The sequence below is a fragment of the Lolium perenne genome, chromosome 2 (genome assembly GCF_019359855.2).
Source record: "Lolium perenne isolate Kyuss_39 chromosome 2, Kyuss_2.0, whole genome shotgun sequence".
In the NCBI taxonomy this organism is placed as follows: Eukaryota; Viridiplantae; Streptophyta; class Magnoliopsida; order Poales; family Poaceae; genus Lolium; species Lolium perenne.
Genome location: NC_067245.2, coordinates 85,816,118 through 85,828,404, shown reverse-complemented (window position 1 = coordinate 85,828,404; position 12,287 = coordinate 85,816,118). Strand labels below are relative to the sequence as shown.

At 42.9% G+C, this 12,287-nt stretch overlaps 1 protein-coding gene across 1 annotated transcript; it reads left to right on the top strand.

Annotated features, from left to right (window-relative positions):
- The first annotated feature begins 5,681 nt into the window (after positions 1-5,681).
- LOC127333163 (probable V-type proton ATPase subunit H) lies at positions 5,682-11,935 on the top strand. Its single transcript, XM_051359495.2, has 12 exons — positions 5,682-5,817; positions 6,027-6,094; positions 6,784-6,909; positions 7,318-7,420; positions 7,520-7,592; positions 8,332-8,397; positions 8,476-8,593; positions 8,700-8,861; positions 9,160-9,285; positions 9,379-9,504; positions 10,334-10,513; positions 11,403-11,935. Exons 2-12 carry the CDS (start codon positions 6,065-6,067, stop codon positions 11,649-11,651), a joined length of 1,359 nt encoding a protein of 452 aa, XP_051215455.1. The 5' UTR covers positions 5,682-5,817; positions 6,027-6,064; the 3' UTR covers positions 11,652-11,935.
- The last annotated feature ends 352 nt before the right edge of the window (positions 11,936-12,287 follow it).

The following is a 12,287-nucleotide window of genomic DNA, read 5'->3' as shown; positions in this document are numbered from 1 at the left end:
TTATCACTGTAACTTTCATTGAAAAAATTAAGGATAGAAGAGACATAATCTTTAAGGTCCTTACAAACAACACAAGTTTCATAATTTTTAGCCATGAAGGATTCTATCTCGGAGGCTCCCATAAATATGACAAATTGTTCTACCTCTTCGAACCCATAATGAATATAGCAATTCCGATTATAGCTCTTAATTAAAAATTCCTCACTAAAGCCACATTGAAATTTAAGATGTTTAGTATCCTGTTGAGAGCAACAGTTTATATCATGGCGTTTAAGCAAGATTTTAGCCATTGTATTCAATTTTTCTATCATAGCACTCATTATTTTACCAGTTCTTGATTCTCTATAATTATTATAACATTCTATAAGCTCCAAGTAGGTTGTTGGTTCCCCCATAACAACAGTTTTTAATTTTTAGGTTTTTCAATTTTTTATGGATTTTTGGGTATATGAGAAAAGTAAAACAAGACAAAAAGAAACTAGACAAAAGTAAACTAAGCAAAATAATACTAGACAGAAATAAACTAAACACAAATAAACTAGACAAAAGTAAACTAAGCGAAACGAAATAAAAGAAAATAAAAACAGAGAGAGAGGTAGAGTGTACTCCCTAGGTGAACTTATGAGTAGAGTTATGCCTCCCCGGCAACGGCGCCAGAAAACAGTCCTGATAACCCACAAGTATAGGGGATCGCGGCAGTCTTCGAGGGAAGTAAAACCCAAATTTATTGATTCGACACAAGGGGAGGTAAAGAATACTTATAAGCCTTAACAACTGAGTTGTCAATTCAGCTGCACCTGGAAAAGCACTAGCAACAGGGTGACGTGAAAGTAGCAGTAATATGAGAGCAGTAGTAACAGTAACACAGCAGCAGTAATAGCAATATGAGAGCAATGGCACCAGAAAATAGTTGATACTACTTCCAATGACATATAGAACGAGTATATAATGATGAGAGATGGACCGGGGTTCCTAGCGATCTACACTAGTGGTAACTCTCCAATAAGTGACAAGTGTTGGGTGAACAAATTATAGTTGGGCAATTGATAGGAATCAAAGCATTAAGAAAGAACATCAATTCATTAATTATGTAGGCATGTTTTCCAATTATAGTCGTACGTGCTCGCAATGAGAAACTTGCACAACATCTTTTGTCCTACCAGCCGGTGGCAGCCGGGCCTCAAGGTAATCTACTGGATATTAAGGTACTCCTTTTAATAGAGCACCGGAGCAAAGCATTAACACTTGGTGAAAACATGTGTCCCTCACATCACCGCCATCCCCTCCGGTTGTCCCGATTTCTGTCACTTCGGGGCCTTTGGTTCCGGACAGTGACATGTGCATACAACTTGTAGATACAATCTAAGCAATAAGTATAGAGCTCAAATCTAAGATCATGCCACTCGGGCCCTAGTGACAAGCATTAAGAATAACAAGATTGCAGCAACAATAACTTCACAAACTTTATAGATAGACTAATCATAATGTATCATCCATCGGATCCCAACAAACACAACACCGATTATATCAGATGAATCTCAATCATGTAAGGCAGCTCATGAGACCATTGTATTGAAGTACATGGAGGAGAGAATACCAACTAGCTACTGCTAGAACTCGTAGTCCATGGGGGAACTACTCACAGAGCATGATGGAGGCGGTGGCGTCGATGGAGATGACTTACGGGGGCACTTCCCCGTCCCGGCAGGGTGCCGGAACAGAGAGTTCTGTCCCCCGAATTGGAGTTTCGCGATGGCGGCGGCGCCCCTGGAGTCTTTCTGGAGTTTCGTCAATTGGTACTGCGTTTTTAGGTCGAAAGGGATTATATAGGCGAAGAGGCGGCGCAGGAGGGTCGACAGGGTGGCCTCCCCATAGGGGGGCGCGGCCTAGGTGTGGCCCGCGCGACCCACCCTCCTGGTGGCCCCTGGCTCTCCTCCGACTCTCCTTCGGTGTTCTGGATGCTTCCGGGAAAAAATAGGATGTTTGGCGTTGATTTCGTCCAATTCCGAGAATATTGCCCGAACAGCCTTTCTGGAACCAAAACAGCAGAAAACAGGAACTGGCACTGTGGCATCTTGTTAATAGGTTAGTTCCGGAAAACGCATAAAAACATTATAAAGTGCAAGCAAAACATGTAAGTATTGTCATAAAACAAGCATGGAACATCAGAAATTATGGATACGTTGGAGACGTATCAGGGAGCTGACTCCGACGCTGAAAGATGTTTCCATGATCACAGCCCTGCCAATCAAGGGTACTCCTTTGGTCCCTGCCGCTTATTCTAGTATTTGGCCGACTGAGGTACATGACCGTCTTGGCGTGGCAATGCCTGCTACGAGCCGCGGAGGGTCACGTCCAAGGGGGGTCCCTCTAAGCTGGTTGGTAAATAATTTTCAAGAGTTACCAGCTGAAGCAGATGCTGCGATCATGAGGCGACATCTTTTTGTGTATTTACTGTACCTATTTGGTATAATGTTTCCTTCGTCCCATGGTGATATTGTTCTCCAGGGTCTTATTAAGATAGCCGAGAACATAGTAGATTCGCCTCCACCACCCAGCCCTATATACAGCTTTGGTTCTGCAATGCTCGCGTATACCTATAGGGGGTTGTGTGATGCAACAAAGAAAACCAGGGCATCTTCAAAGGGACATATACTTGCTGTAAGCGCAGAGTTTCTTCAGCTATGGTCGTGGGAGTACCTACCAGTTGGGCGTCCCCACATCCTGAAACCAATTCACCCATACGGCGGTGAGACCGAACAATATGCCCCTCTTATGTACAATTAAGTTACTACCCTGAATGAAGATACATCGGCACTGCCAACACCATTACTTAAACCAAACGCTACGAGTAACATTATAAGCTTCACTTTTCCCCCTTCTTCTTGCTCTTCGACGATGAACTAGCCTTTCCCTTCTTACTCGGTGGCATAAAATCGTCGTCTGAGTCAACGCAAGCGGATGCAGCGCTCTTCCCCTTGAAATATTCATTGCTCTTAGCCAGACTCCTCGGCGTGAAGACTTCTTCGTCATCCTCGGTCGAGGAAGCCCATGTCAATGGATGCCTTAGAAAATCTTCTTGTTTCTTCTCATCCTTCGGTTTCCTCTTCTCAAACCTAGCTTGCAACCTAAGAAGCTCTTGTCGTATTTCCACCGGAGTTCGACCAGGCATACCTGCATGCCTAGAGAAAAGCTTGCCTAACTCGACGAGAAGGGTCACATTCATGACCAGATCTTGGACATTGTCTATGTTATTGGCACTCATAACTGAAGAAGCAGAGGAGATAAGAGGAGCAGCCATAAATGCAGTAAAACTACGATCGCCAGGAGGAGCCATCCTGGAGCGGCTGCGATTGTGTTTAAAAAATGAATGCCCGGGGAGGGATTTTATAGCACGCGGCTCAGCGAAAAAGCAGGGATACATGGCGGGAAATTTTGGCGGGACAAATAAGGTGCGAACTTTTGGCGGGAAAAAATAAAGCGGGAAAATTTTGCGGGAAACAATAAGGCGGGAAAATGTCGCGGCAAACAATATGGCGCGAACTTTAGCCTCGTAATTTTTTCCGTGAAATCAACATTTATTATTAATACATCGAACGAAATAAAGATGGAAATTTAACTACAATTAAAATACGGCTACTTACTACAACAGAATTTAAGATACAATGACAAAGTAAAACGGAATTTAACATACGTAGTTAGTACAAATATATCACTCTACTTGCCCTGCGTCCAGCGTGGCCATTTTCCGGACTTGTCGCCGCGTTCTTTTGCCGCTTGCGCCTCGGCAGCTCTTTCCCTTAATCTCTTCATCTCCACTTCACAGGCCTCTCTGCGCACCTCTTCCTCTGCATACCTACGTGCAGCCTCATCATCTATCATCTTCTGATTCACCTCACGATTTCGAGCTTGCTCCGCCCTTAATTTTTGTATCTGTCTCTCTCTTTCTGCTTTATCATTAGCAATAGCTTTTTCGAAACGCTCCTCCTCATGGAACCTTGCCCATGCACGCCGTTGTTTCTCCTCCACCTCACGGCGTGCCCACTCCGGCTGCTCCTGGTCTATCCAGTGAAACCACATGCAAAGGGGCGGGGGAGACTGCAACACAAATAGTACGGTTAATCAACGAAAATTAATGACATACAAATAATTTTTTTATCATGCTGTTATAACATACCGCAGGCCTCGAGGACGATGAACTTGTTTGCCTGGGTGGATCATGATCATAGCTCGCGCACATGAAATATTTCATGCCGAACTTATCAGAAAAATCAACCACCTCCTTCACCTTCGCAAGGCGGCCGCACCAACACCTCTCTGCTCTCACCCCCGGTGGCAAGCTTGCATTCTTCCCCTTCATCAGCCTAAAATCCTGGTACGAACAAGGCAAACTCATACTCACTCCAATATTTTGCGCACGAAATAGAGACGCGGAGAAGGCAAACTTGATCCTGCTGTTTCGATTTTTATGCGGGGAAGCCGACTTATATAGCCTTCAATTAGTGTGAGCAGTACCAAAAAATTAGCGCACAATTATTGGTATCGGCTGTCGGTGCTCTAATTGCTGTATCTGCACAGAATTCCTACGCATATATGGCGCTTTCGGTGGTTAATTTCCTGTATCGAGCGGGAAACTCCGACACTTAAAGCATGGCTTGAAATCAGTGCAGTCAGCTTTAGTCTGTGTCACCAGCTGATGTCGGAGCTGGTCGGCCGGATGAAAAATCTGTCGGGCCCTGCCTCCACCGTCGATGGCGGCAAGCTCCACGTGGACCTGCCGCCCCATGCGCCGGCGGCATGGCCCACCGGACCAAACGGCGAGTGACGGCGAGCCGGACTAGGTAACGTGCCGCCAGGCACGTCGGCGGCGGGCCCCTGCCGCCCCTCCCTCCGGCGGCAAGCGCCACTTGTCGGCTGGGGGCGCTGCCGCCACCCCAGAGGGGGTCTTTTTTTGTCAATTTGCCTCAGAGGTGGTCCTTTTTGTTAATGAATTGGGGCAGGTGGTCTCTTTTGACAAAATTTCAGCAGACCACGGTTCCTCACCAGACGCTAGTGGGAAGTTTTCGTTGTTAATTTAGTTTGTTTTTCATTCTCTTTTATGGGATGGTGAGGCGGCGGCTACATTCTGAAGTCAGAATAAGGTTCTTCCCATCTTATCCTCGCTTCGATGGTGCGCGCATCTAGCGTTGACGGAGGCCGCGTGGAGTTGTGTGCCCGTCGGACCTCCGGGGATCCGATCGGTTTTCGTGTTTGTTGGTGTGGTTTCATGTCAGTCTCTTTCGACGTACGGTTGTCATCATTGATGATGGTTGTTGCTCTGCTGCGCTGGTCCTTTGGAACATTAGCACGACGAGTTCACGTCTGCCTACTACAACAAGCTATGCTACGACAAGCTTTGACTGGTTCCGATGATGGAGGGGCGAGAATAATGGCGCGTCTTCGGCTCGTGCTAGTGTCTATTCGTTGCTAGGTGGTCCGAGTACTAATTTGTAATTTTTTTTAAAGCTATTTGTACTACCGTAATAGATTGGTAGGAGTAGATTTCTCGAAAGAAAAAGAAAGAGAAGAAGAGTGGCTGTAAGATTCGCGCCAAAGGGATATGCAAGGCAGGTTTAGCCGAGCACGACACCTCCTCCACGTGGCCAAGTACGCGACGTGGGTGGGTCCCACCTCCATAAGGACTCGGCCACTCGTCTCTGGCTCATCTCTAATTTCTCCCCCTTCCCTCCTGTCTCTCTCAGATCTCTTGCCCCGCACATCGTCTCCAACCTACCTCCTCTCCTCTCCTCTGATCCCCTCCTTCGCCCATCGCGCCAGGTGAGCTCAGAATCCGCCATCTCCCCCCTTCCCCCGCTTTGCTCGCCGGAATCGCTCGCGCCAGCAGGTTCCGCCGCGCGCCGGCGCCTCGATACGCGCGCTCTTTCGTTTATTTTCGTGGCTGCGGGCTGTTTCGTCGCTCCGATCCGATCTTTTGTCCGGAGGGGATTCCGATCTGATCCGTGGCCCGGGCGGCTTTGATTGTGCAGGCGTGGGCGCCCAGGGTGGTGGAGTTTGACCTGCCGCGATGGATCGCGCCGAGCTCACCACCGACCAGGTCAGTCGACGCTTCGGATTTCGCCCTGCCCGATGGATTTACTTTCTGATGATGTGTCGGTACACGCCCTAGCTAGTGTGCATTGTAATTTGCATCGCCATACCCGTAATGCGTGTCGCCAGGTCCTTACTAGCATGGTTGTTTTTTCATGAATTATATGCAAGCATTACTGATCCTTGAGTTGGATCAGGCAGCACGAGGCTGGTACCTGATTGTATAAGGGCGTGACACGAATGTTTGATGATACGAGGCTACTAGCTTTGGTGTGTTCAGATTTTAGGACGCGCTGGGTGTACGAGTTTGCTTGATGGCACGCATTATCTTGATGTTACATCTTAAGAATTCAGGAGTACCTTCTGTGATTGAACAGTGCAAAACGACATGCTTATGCATTTGGTTTCTGCAATCGTGATTCGACAGAGCCTATGGTTTTTTTGTCAGAAATAAAAATTGTGTGCTGTTTCTGTAGGGTAATTTATGGTAGAATCATTTCTTTTTTGTGGCAAAGGGATGGCTAACTGATTGTATCCAGAGAGTCAAATCGTTGTGTGAGAGCAGATGTGGTTCCATTTTTTACTCTCCCTCAGTACTTGTCGTCATCTCTTTGTTAGCTAGTTTAATTCATGAAATAATTTCAAGCATTACTGATATTTGAGTTTAACTATCTTATCCTCGTTCTGTATTTCAAGGTTCTCAAGCGGGACATTCCATGGGAGTCGTATATGTCAACTAAGCTCATCTCTTCGACAGACCTTCAGCTTTTAAGGCGTTATGACCACAAACCAGAAGCTCAGAGAGGTCCGTTGCTTGAGGAGGTGAGTAGCTTTATTGTCTTAGATCTATTTATCTTTGCGTTAAATAGCTTAGAAAACACCACTGTATAACTGCATCTTGTTGCCATCTCATCTGAAGATCACCATTCTTCTCCTTTTGTTACTCTCCTACGAAGTATATTACTTATATCCATTAAGAATTTAGCTTTATCTCACGTGCCATGAAATCATAGCAATTAGTCTATGCTATTGGTTTAGCGTTTAAGAGGTCCACTTTTAAACACTACATGTATTTTCTTCTCCTCCAAGAGAATCCTTAGTCATAACTGTCAATAGTACCTTCTATTTGTGATTCCAGAGATCATTGCCAAATATTTTAGACTACATAAATGAAAAAATTTAAATAACTTTGTAATGGAATGGTTCCTGAAATTTTTCTACCTTTTATAGGACGGGCCATCCTACGTTCAACTTTTTTTGAATATCTTGCGGAGCATCTCTAAGGAAGAGACCGTGGAATATGTGCTTGCCCTCATTGATGAGATGCTTGCAGGTGCTCAGCTACTCATCCACTTGATTAAACTATTTGTAAGTGTGGTATTTATAACTTTTTGTATCTGTTGGAGTGTTAAATTATTGCCTTTGTTTTCAGCAAATCCTAAACGGGCAGCACTGTTCTATGACAAATCTCTCTCTGGTGAAGACATTTACGATCCTTTCCTAAGGCAAGTATTATAGATATTTGGAGCCATATATTGTGTTGTATTCATCATCTTAAAAGCTGGACACCTCATTTATACTGTACAAAAAAGCGAAAATAGGCTACATCATGGTAATTGTGCACCAATTCATGCGGAGAAGTCAGTTGGTGTATGAGCAACCCATGGGAACAGTACAGGTGTTACATTTATTTGTTTTGTCTGCTAATTGAATGGGTTTAGAAAACATATTTACTAGAAATGTCATCCGATTTTGGAGCGAGTTGGTCCTAGGATGGGGTCAATCCATTCTACTAACGGAACAAAACCTGCACTATTTAATGGTTGCTTTCAACTCGCCAAACGAATTTTATTGGATTGAATGACAATTGTATTCTGCAAAATGGAGCTAACTTTAGTTGATCTCAAAATGTATTACGGAGTACCAATATTTTACATATACTGGTAGTCTGGCACTTTATTTGCTCGGACTCTTAATTGGGTGCCATCCAAACTGGTGCCACTTGATAATTAGTATTTACCATATTGTTGCCTCTCTTGAGACTTCACACTGTTCAGTATCCATCATTCAATCCCTTCAACTAAAGTTGGATATCAAGCCAGCCTGTGAATGAACCACTTTTACCTTGCACCATCTGTACTGGAATGGGCTGAGCCCATATTTCATATGCTATCACCAGCTTTTTCCCTGTATTAGTTTGCTCTCTGGCTATCATATTTAGCTCACAAAATTACCACTTTCCAGATTGCTCTGGAAAGGTAACTGGTTCGTACAAGAAAAAAGCTGCAAGATATTGACCCAGTTAATAAGGTACATTCTGTTTATATATTCAAATGATTGTATCGTGGTTTTCCTTATTCTGGACTATCTAACTATATATGCTTATAGTGCGAGACCTAAGCTTCAGAATGGCATGGTTCCAAATGGAGAGGCCTCAAATTCAAAGAGCAAGCTTACATCAATTCATGATGTGTTGAAGGGTTTGGTTGATTGGCTCTGTTCTCAGGTCAGAAACTTGTGAAGTGTCTTTTTGGTTTATTATAGCTTTGCATGTATTGTGCTATGAAAATAGTGTTCATGAGCTCTAAACTCAAGAATGGTATGCTTTGCAGCTGAGGAACCCCACCCACCCGAACTGTTCTATTCCTACTGCTACCCATTGTCTTGCCACTTTGCTAAAGGAGATATATGTCAGAACTTTATTTGTTCAGGCAGATGGTGTTAAATTGCTCATTCCTTTAATATCTCCAGCTTCAACACAACAGTCAATTCAGGTGATTGCTGTGGCCCTTAATAAGATATAATTGAAATATGTATGCTTTTTGTCTGTCAAGAACACAAGTTGGTTTTTCCTTGCCCAAATTGCCCATGGCGTTCCTTTTAGATTTACTGGATGCATGCATGCCCCTATTCCACCTAAAATTCCATTTGGCTAATCTTATTAACATGGACAATCATCTTGGGTTAATATGAACATTTATCAATTCTTTAATCATCCCAATTGTAGATAACAACGGTAACCTTTTCATCTTCTGTACATCGTGAACTCACCCCTTGTTGTATCCTGTGCAGCTCCTCTATGAAACCTGCCTTTGTATCTGGCTTTTATCCTTCTATGATGCAGCTGTTGATTATTTGTCCACTACAAGGGTTTTGCCAAGACTTGTAGAAGTTGTCAAAGGCTCTACTAAAGAGAAGGTGAGCTTTGAAGTTTTCTTGTTTTATTATGTACCACATTTCCTTCATATCTGAAATACCAAGATAATCTTTTCCATTTTCTTATTTTTGAAGGTTGTTAGAGTTGTCGTTATGTCCTTCCGTAATTTGCTGGCAAAGGGCGCATTTGCTGCCCAAATGATTGATCTTGGGTTGCCACATATAGTACAGAACTTGAAAGCTCAAGCATGGAGTGATGAGGTGAGGATGTTGCAGAACATTTTGAATTTCAAGCATTCCATTCAGAATTGCAAGCATTCCTTTGAAGACTGTCAACAGCTGAAACATTGCTTAAACCTATTTTGGGTGGAAATTGTGGGTAGATGCATGCCTAAGAATGAACCACCTGAAATATATTCCCTTCTAGGAGTCTAATGAAGTGAAATGATACTCCCTCTGTTCCTTGATATAAGCCATATAGTTTTTGGCATGGAAATTAAAGAACGCACATCGAGGAAAAATTACACCATGTTTGGCCGGGATTACCACTGAACAATTGACGCGAGAAAATAGAGGACTTCGCATAAGATAAGGAATCCCTTCAAAAATTGCCGAGACAAGTGGTGCAACGCAATACACCTTATATTCTGGAATTTTTCCAAAAAAGTATATGCCTTATATCTTGGAACGGAGGGAGTATATGTTTTTAATTTTCCTTTTATTACTGTTTACTCTAAATGAGTACACTCTTTAGTTTATTTTCTTGTTTGCTCAAGGTTTCTGTGTTCTAGTCCCAAACTACTCATGCCAACCTTGGTAGTTTGATGGATTTATTTGCTTGTTAACTCTACAAAGAGCTGCTGGCACATTGACATTTATGACAGTGATCTTGTCTGTAATATACTGCCAGTGTGATATGATGCATGTGATTGCAGGATCAGAGAGATTTAGGAGCATCTTGAAAAAAATTGTGTGGAACTTGGGAACCAATGCAAACATAAATTAGTGTAGAATTATTTAGTTTGTTGTGCATTCAGTTGAGCCTGATTAATACCTCTTTGAACTGACATTTTATTGCCTGTGCACCCAGGATTTATTGGATGCACTGAATCAACTAGAAGTAGGCCTCAAAGAGAACCTTAAGAGGTTGAGCTCATTTGATAAATACAAACAGCAAGTTCTTCTTGGCCATCTCGATTGGTCTCCAATGCACAAAGACCCAAACTTCTGGCGGGAGAATATTACTAATTTTGAGGAAAATGATTTCCAGGTATGTCCTGTTCTTTCTCGACTGAAAATGTGAACAATTAAGAATATATTGTGGAACTTCCTGCAAAACTTTCCTCTTCTGCGTCATTTCATGGAATAAATCCTTCTATAATCCAAAGTGACCTACCAATCTAGTTTAGATTTGGTCCAGTTCTCCTATGCTAAAACCTTTTTTCCACTTATGTTTAGTTCCAGTGCAGCAAGTTAAGACACCAGTGCACGAAACACCCTAGATTGCACTCTCACTCTTGTTGCAGTGTTCTTCCATATGGTTAACTAGTTGTATGGACCTTTTTCGGCAATTATAGACAAGTATATACATATATGCTATTTGGCTCCAACCCAGCTGACACCCAATACCATCTGCTTTCACTGTTTGCAGTTAGCACCAGCCGAGCTTTGTCTAATACTCCCTCCGTTCCTTTCTATAGTGCCTATAGATTTTTGGCATTTGTTTCACAATATAAGGTTGTAGCTTGAATTTTTTCAATTACCCCCTCCACCGGTCAACTCCCACACGACATGCATGAAAAAAAAACCATACAAAATAGGAAACAATTATTTGAGATTCCTAATGCATGACCCCAAAGGATTGCTTAGATTTAGGAAGCAATGTTTTTCTTTCCTTAATTAAACCTGGCTGCACATATATGGAGAGTCAACCAGACAGATTTGTGGGATTTGTTATGGTAAGTTAGGAAGTTATCGATTTCCATAACTTTAGTTTGATCTCAAATCGTTCAGCCAGGGGGTCTTGTGTAAAAAATACTCTAGCGCTAATTTTCGTGCCAAAAAACTATAAGCACTATAGAATGGAACGGAGAGAGTATTGTTCAATGAAGTTAAGTCTAAATTTTCTGTATTGTGGAGTGACACCGTCAGTTTTGCAGATCCTACGTGTCCTTATGACAGTCATCGACACCTCAACCGACACTACTGCTCTCGCCGTCGCCTGCTACGATCTCTCACAGTTCCTTCAGTACCACCCTTCTGGCCGCTTGGTAGTGGCAGACCTGAAGGCGAAGGACCGTGTTATGAAACTCATGAACCATGACAACGGCGAAGTGAGGAAGAACTCCCTACTCTGTGTGCAGAGGCTCTTCCTCGGCGCCAAGTATGCTAGCTTCCTGCAGGCTTAAGACCAGGAATTTTGTATTTATATGAAGCGTTAGATCCACAGAACCCCATGCCGTTTTTCATAATGGCGAAACGATGATTGAGAATGTGAGACCTCGAAAATTCTTGTCCAGTATATCCTGTTGCTATTTGATTTATGGAACTGTTGTATAATAAATAATCTCAGCTATCTTGCTCGATGTAATAAAGTGTTCATCTGTAGTGCTACTTTCCTCTGAACAGTGCTGTTGTCCGAGGAAAGAAAATAAGATACACGATTTATGTAAATTGTATTCATTTTTTTTTCTGGGAACTGATTGTTGTAGCTTGTCTTTGGGTTTTTTCCTTGTGAATTTCTTGTTATCGCACCTCTCTCTTTTGTGAGAAGAACTGAGATTGATCATGCCATGCGATTTGCTAACTCACAGCTTAGTAAAACTTGCATAGTTATTATCCTTGGCAGTGTCAAAGAGGAAGGAACTTTTATTACTGGGCCTCCGTTTCTAAATAGTATAAGGTGTACAGTAGGAAGGAACTTTTATCCTTGTAGTAAAACTTGCTTATTGTTCATACTAGCACTTCCCCCATTTCTAAATGTAAGATGTTTTTGACCGCTCAAATTGAACTGTATGAAGTGTTATAGTATTTACTACTAGGAA